At 35.5% G+C, this 16,571-nt stretch overlaps 1 protein-coding gene across 5 annotated transcripts in view; it reads left to right on the top strand.

Annotated features, from left to right (window-relative positions):
* The first annotated feature begins 120 nt into the window (after positions 1–120).
* Positions 121–16,571, top strand: part of RASA2 (RAS p21 protein activator 2) — a 50,062-nt gene continuing 33,611 nt past the window's right edge. For 2 of the 5 annotated variants that reach the window (XM_039357453.1, XM_039357452.1), the window contains exons 1-6: positions 121–512; positions 4,310–4,427; positions 9,861–9,964; positions 10,402–10,496; positions 14,670–14,746; positions 15,941–16,024. In XM_039357453.1, coding sequence (XP_039213387.1) covers positions 260–512; positions 4,310–4,427; positions 9,861–9,964; positions 10,402–10,496; positions 14,670–14,746; positions 15,941–16,024 — 731 coding nt within the window. In that variant the 5' untranslated portion in view covers positions 121–259. Of the gene's footprint in view, positions 547–597; positions 1,120–4,309; positions 4,428–9,860; positions 9,965–10,401; positions 10,497–14,669; positions 14,747–15,940; positions 16,025–16,571 lie in introns of those variants that run through there. The other 3 variants (XM_039357455.1, XM_039357454.1, XM_039357456.1) reach the window with 2 other exon arrangements.

Raw genomic sequence — 16,571 nt, 5'->3', positions numbered from 1 at the left:
TTCCATTTTCCAAATCAACATTGGTTTTGATATGTAAAAAGCACTGATTCTTTAGTGCGGTTTAGATCTGGAAATGACGCTGGGCCCGCATCAGATTGAGTAACAGCTGACAGTTCCGGCCGCCCGCCTTTCTCTTAGTCATGCCTAACGGAAAGATAAGGCAGCTGCCTTCTCCAAAGAGCAGAGGCCATGTATCATACTGATAACCCCCAAGTCCATCCGCTCACTTGCCGGGGAAAGAAAAGCCGAAAGAGTACGCATGCGCGAATGGCATCCGTGCCCTGCCGCCCACCCTCGAGCTTCCAACCAATGGCAGAAGAGAACAGTCCGAGAGCGGTGGGCGTGGCTGCGGTGGTTAGGGCTTTGCCCGTCAGTACCGCGACGGGGTAGGTCTACGCGGTTTGTACACAGTCGAGCGCGTCCGGGCGCGTGCGGAAGCCGTTTGGCCTTTTTCTTGGCCGCGCGGCGGGTGGCCCCCGGCTATGGCTGCTGGCGAGGGGGGCGACGAAGAGGTGCGAGTGCTACAGACTCTCCGCGGAAAGATTTGTGAGTCACTGGGAGGGGTCGACTATCCGGACCCGGTTCTGTGTGTGTATATATATGTACAAGTCCGTGGCCGGAAAGAGAGGGTGAGGGAAGTGCGTGTGAGGGCGGAGGTCGGAGACGAAACGGCAGAGCCGGAAGGAAGTACCTGTGCCTTGTAGCGTCCTCACTGACTCATCCGCCCCAGCCCTCCAACCTCTGCTGCTTCCCCGGGTGTTTTCGGCTGGTGTGTGCGTTTGTGTAGGAATAGATTAGTCCGCCTCATGGCTAAAAGCTACAGGCAGTCTGGGTGGAAGTGCATCAGTAATGCAGTAATTGTGATTAATTTACTTGTTGGTGCCCCTTCTTGTTTTGATGGGTTGCTTTTACCCCTCTTATTGGAGGGGTATTGTAAGCCACTCAGATTTCATAGAATAAAGCGGTCCAAACCTTTCGAAAATAAACGTAAATAATGAGAAATCAATACACGCGTGCAACCCTATCAGAAAGAAAGAGGAGTGACTGAAGATGAGAGTTGATGTAAAAATAAATAAAAGGGACCTTCAAAGGAAGATTTTGCACCGGGATAGATAATGTGTGGGTATAACATTACTTTTTAGCTGGGAATGGGAGGGTTGTAATCCATTAGGATCTGAGAGCATCAGGGTGGTAAAAACTGGCATGTGAAGTAAATGGGGATATTTGTGTAAGTTTTGGAATCAAGTATTTGTTTAAAGAGATTCAGGAGTTAAGCAAGGCAGTCCACTTTTTCTCTGGCCTGGAGCTAACTCTCATTTCCTAACTATTACTTGAAAGCTTTTATTACATGTTACATTTGATAGATGTTTCCCAATTCTGACTTTTTATGTGGAAACTGTTCTGTGTAGTAACACTTAAATGTTTTAGGTGAAATTTAATTTGGCTATATAGCAAGGTAGACTTATAGGACAAATCCTTGACATTTCTCTTCATAATTAAGTTTCCAGAGGGTTAATTATGTTAGTCTATTGAACAACAAATTGTATTTTGACAGATTTAAAAATACCAATGAAGGAGAATTTTAAAATAACATTTAAGGCTTAAAAGTAACATACCAAAGAATACTTACTAACAAATCCTATATATAACACTCTAGGTTGTATCCTGTCAAAACAATATTTGACACCTATAGTCCACTTATTAATGCCATTGCTATCACCTGATCTTTACAGTAAGTTACAAGTGGATGCTGCATTAGGAGAGAAATGAACATGTGAATGTTATGTAAAACTGTAATTACAGTAGTCTTGCAAACCAACTGCATATCTAGTAGTATAACAAGATGTCCTCACATTAAATGCCAAAAAAAACTACTGATTTAAATTGAGCTTGCCATTGATAAGTCTTCATGTACGTATTTGGTAAATGGTGTACATCTGATTGAATGAATGCAGCCATCACTACAATAGTGTTTAAATCATATTTTTATGTGTAAGAAACTTTATGTACACATATATACAAATGCAGCTTTAAGTCTTAAAAATTATTAGAACGACTATAAATGAAAAACACCAGTGCTTATCAAAATTTGAAAATGACGTGTATGACATATACAGTACAATTCCATGTTTAGCAACCCTTTGGGTTATTGATCAACACTGTCCTTAATAAATGAATTATCATAGTTCAAAATGTATCTTGTCCTGAAATTTTTGTAGAACGGTTTTTACTTCTACATTCCAAATTTATTTATAGCTTGGAATAGAAGTATCACTTTTCCTGTTTTCATTCCAATTCTTAGATATTTTTAAACTTTGAGGAAAATGTGAAATAATGCAAATATTCTTTCTGTTCCTACTGAGAAAAATCTCTGAAGTGAATAAATAAGACCAATGAAAATGCCTTTGCAATGATTTAGTTCAAAGGAGTCGACTAATGATTTTTACCAATTCATAACAATGATTCTCTAACATCTTACCTTTACCTGAAATTTATTTTGACTGAAAAAAATTGAACTGCATACCCATGTTTGATTGGTAGATAACAGTATATTTGTTTAGGAAATTCATTTGTATTTATTATAATTTTAGTATGTTAAATAGTTATAACTGCAACCATGACATTTTAATGAAAATTTTAGCATTTATAGATTTTAATTTCTAAAAAAACTGGTCTTTTGGGTAAAATTGGGACTTGTTTAACAAGAAACCTTTTCAAGGGGGAAATGTTTTGTTACTTGCGTGTGATTTATCCGGAAATTGTATAAAAGACCACAGTTTGGGAGGAGAATATTATATTTATTATTATTAAACATGATATAACAGTGGCTATCAAAATAGACAAAGTTAATAGGATGTTTCTGGCAAATATAACCAAGGTGCATCTTAACTTGAAGATAGAAAATGTAAAAATTATAGTCTGAGATATAGGGAATAAAAAAGTGATAATGTTATGAGTCAATTTTAGGGTAACCAGAACAAACAGGATGTAGTGGTTTTGTTGAAATGGGAGGAACTGAAGTACTTTCATGTAAGTCAAATGTAACCCGTTTCCTTTCTCACGCATTTGAAATAATTGCAAGAAAAATGTTTTCAATGAAAATGTATCTTGCAATATGGTCTTCTGTTCTAGATTTGATTTAAAACCATGCCTGCTTTCAAAATTTTTAGTATTTATAGTGTATATTACACTTTCAAAATACTGGCGTAGGCTTGCTAGCCAGCGGTATTTGATCTTATCCCAATCAAATTTCTGTACTGTATCAGTTTCTCATTGAGATGCTGGATTTAGTTTTAATAAACAAGAACCTGTGATTAAAATATATCCCAATTCCTACAAACCATTTTTTAGAAATACTTCATTTTATCCTGCTTACGTATTTAATAAAAATTAGTGATATATTTAATTTTATATATATATTTTATCTCCATTTAGTATTTGTTAGTGTTGTGTAACAATCTAGATTTGAAGGGAGAAATGAGATATGGTGCCTTCACTATCAAACATGCCTTTTTCTGGCCACACAAGCCCAAGAAGAAACATTTTTTAAAAAGCTAAATGTCTATGGAGATTCTCAGTCATCCAGGTCATGGTTGTCCCAAAGATGCTTTTTCAAGAGGCAACTAGATTTTCTTGTTTTTCTTTGAAGACATTTCAATTCTCATTCAAGAAGCTTCTTCATTTTTTAAAAGTATTTGCTTAATTAATTCATCCTGCTTATGCCATTATTTTTTCTTTCCAAGTAGAATTCAGTTCACTACAAATCCCTAGTATTTGTATAGCGTCTCTGTAATATTTTTAGATAATAAGATTATTGAGATAGTAGGTTAAGTTTCCTAAATATCTCTAATAAACTAGAGTTATCTTATTTATAGATGTCTTAATATGGGGCTGTACAGTTATCCTTAAAGTAGATTTCTGAGAGGTTTATTTCTCAAAATAGTTGAAGTATAAATAAAAATTAGGTGAGATTTGGATGAGATTGAAATATGATGTCTCATTAGGCTAAATTAAATAGAGTTCTGTGATGTGTCCATGTGATTGCATTTTTCTCAATCTTGTGACTTTCTTCTTTGTGTTTCCTAATAATACAGGATGGGATTTATGGAAATTGTGTTTCACCACAAGAACTCCAAATTGTGGTAGAGTAATTTTTAGCAGTAAATACAATAATAATATTTATTGGCTACTTACTTCAGTATGTTGTTATTTTTTTAACATGATGAGAATAAAATCATCTCAACATTCCATTTGATTGAACCATGGTTTTCTTCTACATGGTATTAAAAATATTTCATTTTGTCAACAGGTCAAGCCAAAAACTTAGTGCCATATCCAGGACCAAATAAAATGAGAGACTGCTTTTGTACAATCAATTTGGATCAAGAAGAGGTATTTCGTACTCAAGTGGTAGAGAAATCTTTAAGGTGAGCTTCTAATCTTGACATCAGTTTTACTTACTGAAAGTAAATCTTAGTTAGAAAGCAAACCTTAGTTAAGTTAGAAAATTGAAGGGGTATTTTATTCATTTATAATATTAATATACTGTTGATTGTCTAAATATATTACTTAGTGTAGTAGATGTTCATCAGAGCTCTAATTGTTATATTGTGTTTCTATTAATTGGAACTGAGCATACAGAAGGAATAGAAATGTGCAAAATTTGTTGATCCAGGAACAGTCTTGGACAACTCAATTTCTTCCTCCATCATAAAGTCGTCAGAGTTGGCTTGGTAGATTCTAGAAGTAAATAATAGATTATAAGGGTTGGAAGGAAGCCTTGGGTTAGAATAATCTCATCTAGCTTCCTTAGTCCACATCTCTGGAAGATGTCTCTTGAGCTTCAATTTAATAATTCTAGTAAAAGAGTTGACCACTTCCTATGGCAAGCCTGTTTCACTGCTAAACATCTGTTAATGTAAATATTTTTTCTTGATGCCCAATTAAGGTCTGTTTCTTTGTAATTTAAAAACATAATTTCTTGTCTTGCCCACTAGTGCAGCACAGAACAAGACTTCAGTTTTTTGAAAACAGCTGTCCTATCTTCCTGCAGGCATCTCTACCTCATAATAAACATATTCAGCATCTCGTAACTTTTCTTCATAAGTTTTTTCTTTCATATTCTTTGAGATCTTGGTTGCTATTCTCTGGACATATTTGTCCTAAACTTTGGTGTCAGGACTTTTAGATATTGTCTGACCAGTGCAAAATAGAAAACAAGTCATTTATCTTGTATAGTTCTCTTGACGCAGCCCTGGGTTGCATGTAACTCTGGACAAAAACAGTTTTGCTTTCTGAGCACTTTTGGGGATATCTTATAGATTTTTGACTGCTAATCATGAAATTAACCTGTAATTTAACCTGTCATGTACCATTTTATAAAACTCTTCTGTTTTTACACAATGGCAATGTACACTTTTCAGTACATGTTGGCTATGCTGCACACATGAAAGAAGCATACAAAAACATATAACTGTTGTTGAAATATATCCACTGCACTAAATCCAACTGGAATATCTGTGGAGATCTACTAGAGCACCAAACTACATTCAACTAGTTGACAAATGTCTTACAGCATACAAGACCATGAAGTACAATATGTCACTGAAGATTCATTTTCTTCGTTCACACCTGGATTTGAAAATCTAGGTGCAGTCAGTGACAAACATGGTGAAAGATTTCGCTAGGATTTTTCCACAATGGAAAAACAGTATCAGGGCAACTGGAATCCATCAATGTTGGCTGACTACTTTTGGACACTACAGCGAGATGCATTGGACTCTGAGTACAAACAAAAATCAGCAAAACACTTTTGGCTCGGTTGAACTCATGGAGTGTATCAGAAACATTATGCAAGTAAAAAAATAATCATTAAGAGTTAATTTCATATTTCTCAAGATTCCTAGGTACTACAGTAATTCTGAAATTATATTTGTATTCAGTTGAAGGGGACTAACATAATCACTTCAGGAAATAAAACTTTTGAAACCTTTTTTGTCCAGTGTAATCTTTTTCCTCGCACTGTTTGGCCAATTGAGACTAGTGACCCAGTAAAACACTCAGATTTTTTTTGCATATTCTGTTGCCCAGTATGATCTTTCCCACTCTGCACTCATGCATTTAATTTTTCTTATGTAAACAAAGGACATTATATTTGTCCTTCCTAATGTATGTCTAATTTTCAGACAGTTGTTCCAGAAATTCCAAAATTCCAGATTTCCCTGAATTTTGACTGTCCTATACAATGTTTATTATCCCTCAGATCTTTGTGTCATATGTAAATTAGATCATATCTAACCACTCAACATTAAGAAAACCAAGATCATGGCAACCAGCCCTCTCAATTCCTGGCAAATAGATGGGGAAGAAATGGAGGTAGTGACAGATTTTATCTTCCTGGGCTCCAAAATCACCATAGATGGGGACTGCAGCCAAGAAATTAAAAGACGCTTGCTCCTGGGGAGGAAAGCTATGGCAAATCTAGACAGCATACTAAAAAGCAGAGACATCATCCAACAAAAGTACATATAGTCAGGACCATGGTTTTCCCAGTTGCAATGTATGGCTGTGAAAGTTGGACCTTAAGAAAGGCTGAGCGCCAAAGAATTGAGGCCTTTGAACTATGGTGCTGGAGAAGACTCCTGCGAGTTCCCTGGACTGCAAGGCGATAAAACCGGTCAGTCCTAGAGGAGATCAACCCTGACTGCTCTTTAGAAGGCCAGATCCTGAAGTTGAAACTCAAATACTTTGGCCACCTAATGAGAAGCAAGGATTCATTGGAGAAGAGCCTAATACTGGGAAAGATTGAGGGCAATAGAAGAATGGGACGACAGAGAATGAGGTGGCTGGATGGAGTCACTGAAGCAGTAGGCGTGAGCTTAAATGGACTCCAGAAGATGGTAGAGGACAGGAAGGCCTAGAGGAACATTGTCCATGGGGTCGCGATGGGTCGGACACGACTTCACAACTAACAACAACAAACCATTTATCAATCATATAAAAATACATTGTATAGTACAGGGCTTAGAATGGAACCCTGCTTTATTTATTCTTCGCTTTATATAGCCATCTTATCTCACATAAAGTCAGTTTGGCACAGTAGTAAAGATGCTTATAGGAATCACGAAACTGAGTTCTAGGCTCTCTTAGGCATGAAAGCTGGCTGGGTGATAAATAAAATCACCAATTATGCCAATCATCTCTTTCCAGCTTGACAGAAATCTGCACTTAATAGAGGTGTTCAACAAGCTTTGTATCCATCCTTCTGAAGTAGCATAGTCCAAATTGTCTTCTCATCTTCTCTGCTGGGATTTCATAGGAGACTTTATCAAATGCTTTCTGAAGACAAGTTACACTGTGTTCAACATACTCAATTAAACCAGTCAATTTATTAAAAAGGATAACTGGTTGATTTGGCATGACCAGTTCTTAATAATCCATGCTAGCTCCTGCCAAATGATACATTTGCTTAAAAACTGACTGCTGACCCATCTATAAGTATACAACATTTCCCCTTCTCCAGTCCTTCAGCACTAATGTCCATCCATGATTTCTCAAACATAAAAGAAAAGGATTTTGAGAAAACATCTGTAATGTGTTCCTTCAAGATTCTAAGAGGTAATTGATATAGGACTTAACTGATGACTAATTATCTTGGATTACTATTTCTTATGACAGTTGTTCTGCTTGCAACCATCTGAGGGGTTCCCCTATGGAGAGAAGAAAAAAGCAAAGTAGAAAAATGTTGCCCTCTACCCATCCATGTTTCCATCCTATAATCTTCTTCATATCCCCTTTTTCTTTCTCTTCTGACATCATTTAAAAAGGCCTCTTGTTCCTCAGAATTCTTTTGTTCGCCATCCTATCCCAATATTATTTCTAAAGTTATTGGCTAATTGCTGGTATGTTTTCTTGGTGATTGTATCTACTCTCCTTTTCCTAAATAATCTTTTTGATTCTTATTTAGATGAAAATTGTTCATGCTTCCACATTTTTTTCTGTGACTTTTTTTTCCCTTTTCATTGAAATAGAACAGTGGTTCTCAACCTGTGGGTCGGGACCCCATTTGGGGTCGAATGACCATTTCACGGGGGTCGCCAAACCACGCTGTCCGCCATTTTTTTCCCTTTTCCCTAGCTGTCCTACTCCCTCTTATTGGTGGCCACACCCACTTGGGGGTCACCACAACATGGGGAACTATATTATGGGGTCACGGCATTAGAAAGGTTGAGAACCACTGAAATAGAGAGTGTATATTCAGTACTATCAGGCTCAAGAACCAAGAACACGTGGAATTACTTCTGAGTAGTTTTCTTTATTGTTTTTAATAGACTGAATCTTGCAAACTAAAGTGACTATCTGCATAACTGTATATATGTTCTGTGAACTGCTAGGGAGCAGCCATTTTAACTTCATTCCTACAGACCAAACTTCAAGCTTTCCTCTGGAAAGCAGCCACTCCCTCCTGGGAATCCAGACTACAATCCACCACAAGTATCTTGCTTTTGAGAAGTTGCCAACCCTCTTCTATTTCCTTTGACCCAAGGATTTCTGTCCAAGTTGACCTACCCAGCATTTTTTTAACTTCTTGAAATTGGCTCTCCTAAAATCTAATGTGCATGCACAACCATCTCCAGTTTTTCTTTCTGCATGTTGGACTACTGCTAGCAAGGCAGGACTGGAACCAATTAGGCAAATTCAAATCCAAGCATTCCTGATAAGTGATTTTTCTTTTGGAAAAATTACAAAGCCATAATGACAGAATTCCAGTGATGACAGTGTTTCAGTTGCAAACTATTCATAGATTTCAGACCTTTTTGTTTTTGTATTTTGCATGCTCTACATAAAGCATTACTTAGTCCCAGTTTAGGGTAGGGGAAAGCTCTGTTCTTTGTTTAAAGATTTGTGATCGTGTCCCTCACTGACTGTATGAGATTTAACTCTCCCATTCTAGTATCTGATGATATGGTCATTTCCTCGCAAGATTTCTAGTGCTTTTAGCTCTTCAATGAAAACCTCCTTATTGATTAGATCATATTGGAACAGCCAATCTTCTCATTTTTCTGGAAAATGAAACCATAAGCAAGACCACAGAGGATTTTTTGTGACTTTGCAATATTTGCTAAGTTGTTTTCCAATGGAAATGTGGTTATTTTAAGTCTCCATTATTAATGCATCTTTCCTCCCAGAAGGTTCTGAATTCTAGCTTGGAACAGCATTATCCCTATCTTCTACCTGACCTGGCAATCGGTATCATGCCAGCAAGAAAATATTTTTTGCTATTTATCCTTCTCTGTGGTCCTAGGCAAGCTCTCTAAATTAGACCTTTGTGCTCAGATTCTTGGATGCCTGCACATACGGACTTTCTTCACATAAAATGTCACTTCTCCCATTTTTTTTACTGGCCTATTCTGCACTCTGTTCATAAGGTTCACCTCAACAAGTTACAGTAGGGCCTACTAAATAATATTTGCTTTCCTGAATTAAGATTTAATTTTTTTTTGTTTGTTCCTTATATTCTCCTGAGGTACAATCTACCTTACAAATCAAGCATAGCCATCATTCATAGGGCATTCTGGAAACAGGTAAGACTTGATAGTAGACAGTTTCCAAAAAGTTTTTGGAGTTTTTGTATAGAGAATGGCATGTGCAAAAACAGTGAAAGGTTCTGAGGAGTTACTGTTTAATAAAATATCTATCCTAATGTTAATTAGGAACACTATGCTAAAATTAGCAGAATAATTCCTTGAAAGGGACTTACGTTCAGAATCTTTTTATTAAAATTTGTAACTTACAAATATAATGCAGATAAGGTAATACGGTACAAAATAATCAGGTAGTTTGCTAATTTGTTTTCACAGTCCATTTTTTGGAGAAGAGTTTTACTTTGAAATACCAAGAATATTCCAATATTTATCATTCTATATTTATGACAAAAATGTTCTACAGAGGGACCTGCGTATAGGTAAGGAATAACAATTGATATATTAATATTCATGGGTTGTTTTGTTATATTAAATATAAAATTATTGATCAAGGACATGCATTCCATTCTTTAAAATATAAAATATTTGTTCTACATGATGTGAAGCTCAGGTGATTTTCCATCCCAAATGACTAAATTAATGCATTCCATTTGAACTATCATCAGTCTGAATCGGATATTCTGGGATAACATGTAAAACCAGACATTTTATTCTGAAATTTTGCCTTCATTCATCTTCAAACAGTGCTAGTTACATTTACCACAGTTTCCTAATGCTAGAATGCAAAGTACTGGAAGATTGTATTTTAAAGATGTTGTTTAGGATATAGAGTATTCTGATGCAGATCTTTTCTAGAGCTGTGTTAGATAGACGTAATACTTTTTTAGTTAATTTACCCACTCTATTTTTCTTTTAGGTAAAATAGCTATCAAAAAAGAAGATTTGAGCATATATTCTGGCAAGGAAACGTGGTTTATACTTCAACCAGTTGATTCTAACTCAGAAGTTCAGGTAAAATTAAATAAACATGAAAACTAATGCTGATGTATGTATAGTGATACTTACACATTTATAAATCCATTTATATTTGCTATATTTCTGCATAAATATAACTTAAATGTGATCTGTTTTCCACACAAGTCCTAAACTAGATAAAAAGAATTAAATGAATCAAAAACATTATACTTGTTCATTTGTTCATTTGGGGAAAATGATCCAAAGCTACATAGTTGTATGTGGCAAAAGTATGTGAACTTCTAGTATTATCAGTTTATTCAAAGAGAAAATTAGAGTGGTCATTATCAATGTCATCAGTGGGATGATAATCAGGTATGACTGAAGTCCTGTCTTATTTAAACAACAGAATTTTGGGTATTTGCTATCAAAGTCTGATCTTCATAATGCAAGTATGTAGAAGTGTGTCGTGACTTGAAGAAAGGAGATTCTGAATTAATTGTTGATGCTCATCAGGCTGAAAAAGATACAGAACTGTTTCTAAAGAGTTTGGATTCTACCAGTCTACTGTCGGGCAGATTGTATACAAATAGACTGTTCTACACCATTGTTAGACTTCCCAGGAGTGGCTGACAAACCAAGATCACCCCAAAAGCAATATGTGTAATACTGTGGAAGTTCTCAAGGAAAATCAGGATAATGTTTAAGGAACTAGAGATTGCTCATGGATTTAGTGTTCATGAGAATTCCAATAGGTGAATACTGAGCAATAATGATGTACATAGCAGAGTTGCAAGGAGAAAACAATTACTTTCCAAAAAGTACATAGTTGCCTATCTACAGTTTGTGAAAGCCATGTGGATAAGCTCGAAAGTTTTTGAAAAAATATTCTGTAGACAGATGAGCCTAAAATAGATAATTTTAGCTTGAATGAAAAGCATTATGTTTGGCGAAAGACAGGCACTGCATTTTAGCATAAAAACCTTATGCCATCTATCAAACATGGTAATGGCAGTATCACAGTTTGGGGCTGCTTTGCTGCTTCTGGACCAGGATGGCTTGCCATCATTGATGGAACTATGAATTCTGAATTGTACCAGCAAATTGTACAGGACAACATCAGAGTATCTGTCTATGAGTTGAAAAGAAAAAGTGGGTCATTCAGCAAGACTGAATACACAAGTCGTACAACTAAAGAATGGTTAAAGGAGAAGAAATTTAATGTTTTGGAATGGCCAAATTAAAATCCTTACCTTAATCCTATAGAAATGTTGTGGAAGGTCTTGAATTAAGGAAGCCCACCAACATCCCTAAGTTGAATTCGTTCTCCAAACCAATGTGCAGGACTGAATTAACAGTTCTTGGAACATTTAGTTGCAGTTATTACTGCTCCTGGGGGCCTCACCAGATGCTAAAAGCAAAGGTTCACATACTTTTGCCACACACATTTGAAAAGTGTGTTTCTCTTGGGAAAGCAAGTTAATAAATAAGCCATTCTTAGCTACTACCAGAATACATAGCTGATGTAATTACTTGTTAGTATCTACTCTGTTAAATCAGCCAATAGGCCAATATAATTTGTAAAATAATGCTAGAAAAAAATCTATTTTGATTTCATGAGCTCAGTATTTTTTATAAAGTGGACATATTTCGAATACTTGTTACTTATTAATTTTCCTAGATTGAATAAAATATCTTTGAAAACAAAGCACTTAATACAGGTAGTCCTTGACTACAACCATTTGTTTAGTGACTGTTCCAAGTTACAACAGCATTGGAAGTCACAATGGTGACTTTCAACTGGTATTTGCACTTACAGTACAACTGTTGCAGCATCTCCATGGTCATGTGATCAAAATTCAAATGGTTGGCAGTTGGTATGCATTTATGACAGTTGCAGCATCCCAGGTCATATGATTGCTATGTGCAACTTTCCCAGCCAGCTTCTGACAACCAAAGTCAGTGGGGAAAGCCAGATTCCTTTAACAACTGTGTTTAACAACTTAACAAGCAATTTGCTTAACAACCATGCAAAAAAGATTGTAAAATTGATTATGACTCACTTAACAGCCGCCTTACTTAACAATAGAAATTCTGGTCTCAATTGTCATAAGTCAAAGACTACCTTAACATCTGCAAGGCTGGAAATGCTCTAGCAAAAAGTTATTTATTGCTTGTTAAATTCTAAACAGGTCTTCTCTAGGGTGGGTACATCTGGAAGATAAAATGACTAAGAGGGCAGGGCTTAAATGTATGCCCAGAGTCATTTTTACGCAAGAAATATGAAGCAATTGTAGCTTTTCCAAGCTAGTATCATCTAGAACTGACCACTGATCAGGGATTATGGAAAATACAGTAAAATATCTTTAAGGATATGTTTCTGAAAGACTAAGATACTGCATTATAAGATAGCTCTTGTTGCCTAAAATAATTCCAATCTTTACAAAATAATTACAGATAGTCCTCACTTGATGACTGCAGTTGGAATTGGCATCTCCATCATTATATAATGTAATATTTAAGTGAAATACACATCTTAGAATGTCAGTTCTGCTGCAGTTGTTAAACAAATCATGTGCAGTCATTAAGCAAAACATTACATGATGACAGCATTGACTGTGCTTTTGGAAGCAAGCTATGAAGGTCGCAAATGGTCGTTATGTGCCCAAGGACACTACAACCATCATAGTGGGTACTAGTTGCAAAGTGCCTGAATTGTGTTCACATGACATTGGAACTGTTATAAGTTCAAGGACTGATCATACATCTACTTTTTCAGCACCATTATAACTCTGAATTTTCATTCCACGGGGCAATGATTACATAAGGACTGCCTCTAATGTCAAATTATCTGTTTCTCAAAGCTTTTATAATAGAGATAATGGCACATACATGCTCATTAGTTTTTAAAAAGCCTTAGCAAAGACTATTCTAATAAAGGAAGAAATGATAAGAAAAACGTTTATACAAGTAATTCCAAATACAAGCCATCTTTGAAATATTGATTTCCAGTGATTTCTTTATGAGAAGATAACAGTTTTCAGGTTAGAGTTAAAAATACAGGTAGTGCTCAGTTTACAACCAGAACTGGAACCAGAATTTCTGATGTAAGTCATTGTTATAAGTCGAGTCATCATGTAACTGGGCCTGATTTTATGACCATGTTTACCATGGTTGGAAGTTGTATCACATAGTTGTTAAGTGTGATCCAGTTTAACTAATGGTGTTTTTTGCCATTTTTTGCAAAAAAAAAAAAAAGACAAAAACCAAAAATCATGATCACCTAACCATGGAACCATAGAAGTAGAAGCAAATGGTCATAAATGTGAACCAGTTGTCAAGCACTCAGATTGCAATTATGTAACGATGGGGGTGGATGGGCGATGGTCATAAGTTCAAATTTAGATCATGACTGTCTTTTTGGAGGCTGTTAATTCAAACTATCATTAGGCAAGCAATCATAAGTTGAGGACTATCTGTACCTAGCGTGTTTAGCACATCGACACTGGCTAAATTAAAGATTTTCATAAATCTGTATCTTGAAATATTAAATAGATGCTGTAATTACTGTATGTTGGGTTATTGTTTTCGGGTTGCTCTGTACTATTCCATAATTGCTGTTAGTCTACATAGCAATATGAATCAGTTCAGGAGAAAAACAAGCCTTAGAAAGATGAATACAGGTAGTTCTCATTTGCAACCACAGTTTGGATTGGCAACTGTGCTTTTGTCTTACTCTAGCTATCCTTTGCTATAGAGACCTGAAAAAGTCCTAAACTTACATCATCACCATCATCAACAGTTGCTAAATAAGATAGTCACTAAACAAAGACTACCTGAATTCATGGTTCCTCCTTTGGGATTAATATTCTACCATATGTTCTCTTTGACATTTTTTATTAATGTAGATCATGAGCTTACATGTTATCAATTGTTTCTTAGAGGAAGTAGAAGCAATATCTATTGTTATGCTCTAATGCTTAATATTTGACTTCTTGGTGGAATTTATTCAGTAATAATTTAAATTTAATATTTTCATAGGAATATGCTAATTGGTAAGATTTGGAGTTTTATTCTTTTTATGGAAAGGGCTTTCAGTTTTTCTGCTTTTTGTAATTTGATGATAACTTTTAGAAAACATTTTGAAAACATGTAGAATAGTATTGGCAACATAACAAGAAGTATAATTTGACAGACTTTCAACTCAATGTTTTTCCTCTTTACCAACAGGGAAAAGTACATCTTGAATTACGACTAAATGAACTGATTACAGATAATGGATCTGTATGCCAGCAGCTAGTAGTACAGTAAGGATATTTATGAATTGTTTTAAAAAAACTGTTTGCTTATGGAAAATAAATAGATTAAAATGTTATTACTGAATCTTTTTAACTAAGTAGGAAAATTTCCAAGTGCAAAACATTCTTGAATTTTACTTTTTAATAATGACTGCATTCCTTTTAAAAAAAACCCTTATAATTCAATTTTCTTAACTTGGGAAAATATTATCTTTTTTTAAAAAAAGAATTTTGGTACCTAACATGAGATCTATCAGTTTTCATTTACTTTCTCCAACTGGAAATTTCGTGTTTGGGGGATGAGAGAGAGAAGATAACAGTTAAAGCAAGCCTTGTATACCCAAATTTTAAGGTCCCAGAGTTTGAGAAAGTTTGAGATTACCATCCCGTCAGTTACATGAAATTTTATAACTTCTAAAAATCTAATTGATTTGATCTTGCACTTATTTAATTTGATTTGTCTTACTAGAAAAGGGATGATGATATATCAGACAATCATAAAATTAAATCCTGAAACTGGTTAAATTATTTCTGGTTTGGGACTTCTATAGCTATTGATATTATTAATATGTACCACGCCCTTGTGTACCACATAGTTTCCTTGCTAGCATAATCAATTCTTAAATTGTAAGTGGCAGTCCCACTTAGGCCATTTGTCCAATTCCCTCCTCAATGCAGGAATCCCAATTAAAGCATCTTACACAAATGACAGTTCAATTTGCCTGAACATATCCTGGGAAAGGAGCCCATCTCTCTGAATAATTATTTGTACTGCTGAGCTCCAGTTACCACTAGAGAGTTCTTTCTAAATTGGAATCTGCCTTCTGTAACATAAACCTGTAGCCTGGTTTCTGGAATGAGAGATGACAGGTATTGACCTGTGTGATGTCTTTCAGGTTTTTGAAGAGTGTGAAAACATCCCACCTCCAATTTGTTTTCTCAAGATTAAATGCACATAGCTTCTAGAATGGAGCAGGTATAAGAAGCCAATTACTTAGAATTATTAGTAGATGTTGCTAAAAGTTACTGACAAGACAATGAAAACTGACAACATGGTTGCTGACCTGTGCAAAGAATATATGTTCAATGCCAGCTGACAGTTGAATTAGCACATCTTATTTTTCACTTATCTGTTAGATGTGGCATAACTTTAAGTGAACTGCAACTGGACTAGTAATTTCCTTTTTCTTTTTTTAATTCTAGCTTGAAGGAATGTCATGGACTGCCTCTTATTAATGGGCAAAATTGTGACCCTTATGCCACAGTATCTGTTGTTGGTCCTTCAAGGTAACTAATTAAAATATTTTGAAATTGCCAAGGTAACAACCGAAAATTTATGCCAAAATTAGGTTATATTAGTGCACCAGTTTTCAATTGATAAATGTTTCATTAAACAAAATGTATAGGGTTAATACATATTTTATTATATGATACGTTATACTGAATTATAGCCCTGCATGTTGTGGATGTTCCATATAAGACAATATAAACGCATGTTTTTAAAAGTGCCAGTACACATGTTGTACATGAAAATAATCTGAATTAAGTTTCAGGTCCTTAATGTAATGCTATGGGATAATATTGTGCCTGTAGACTCTCCTTGGCTTTTTGTAGGCACGGTGCCTCATCTAATACTTTTTTTGGGGGGGGGGGTCCACCATGTCACTGTAAAGCCAGTGGATAAAATATGGTCCTAGAATTGGGAACTTTGAGTTCAACTCTGCTTTTGGGTATGGAAGCTGACATGATGTCTTTGGACAACTCACTGCTCTTATCCCAATTTGCATACCAGATTTCTGTTGGGGAAAAAAAATGGATATCTACACTGTTTGAT

This window comes from Crotalus tigris, unplaced genomic scaffold, assembly GCF_016545835.1.
Source record: "Crotalus tigris isolate CLP2741 ecotype Arizona unplaced genomic scaffold, ASM1654583v1 scf7180000018923.2277400, whole genome shotgun sequence".
Taxonomy (NCBI): Eukaryota; Metazoa; Chordata; class Lepidosauria; order Squamata; family Viperidae; genus Crotalus; species Crotalus tigris.
The sequence above is the reverse complement of the archived record's forward strand: the minus strand, read 5'-3'. Positions and strand labels throughout refer to the sequence as shown.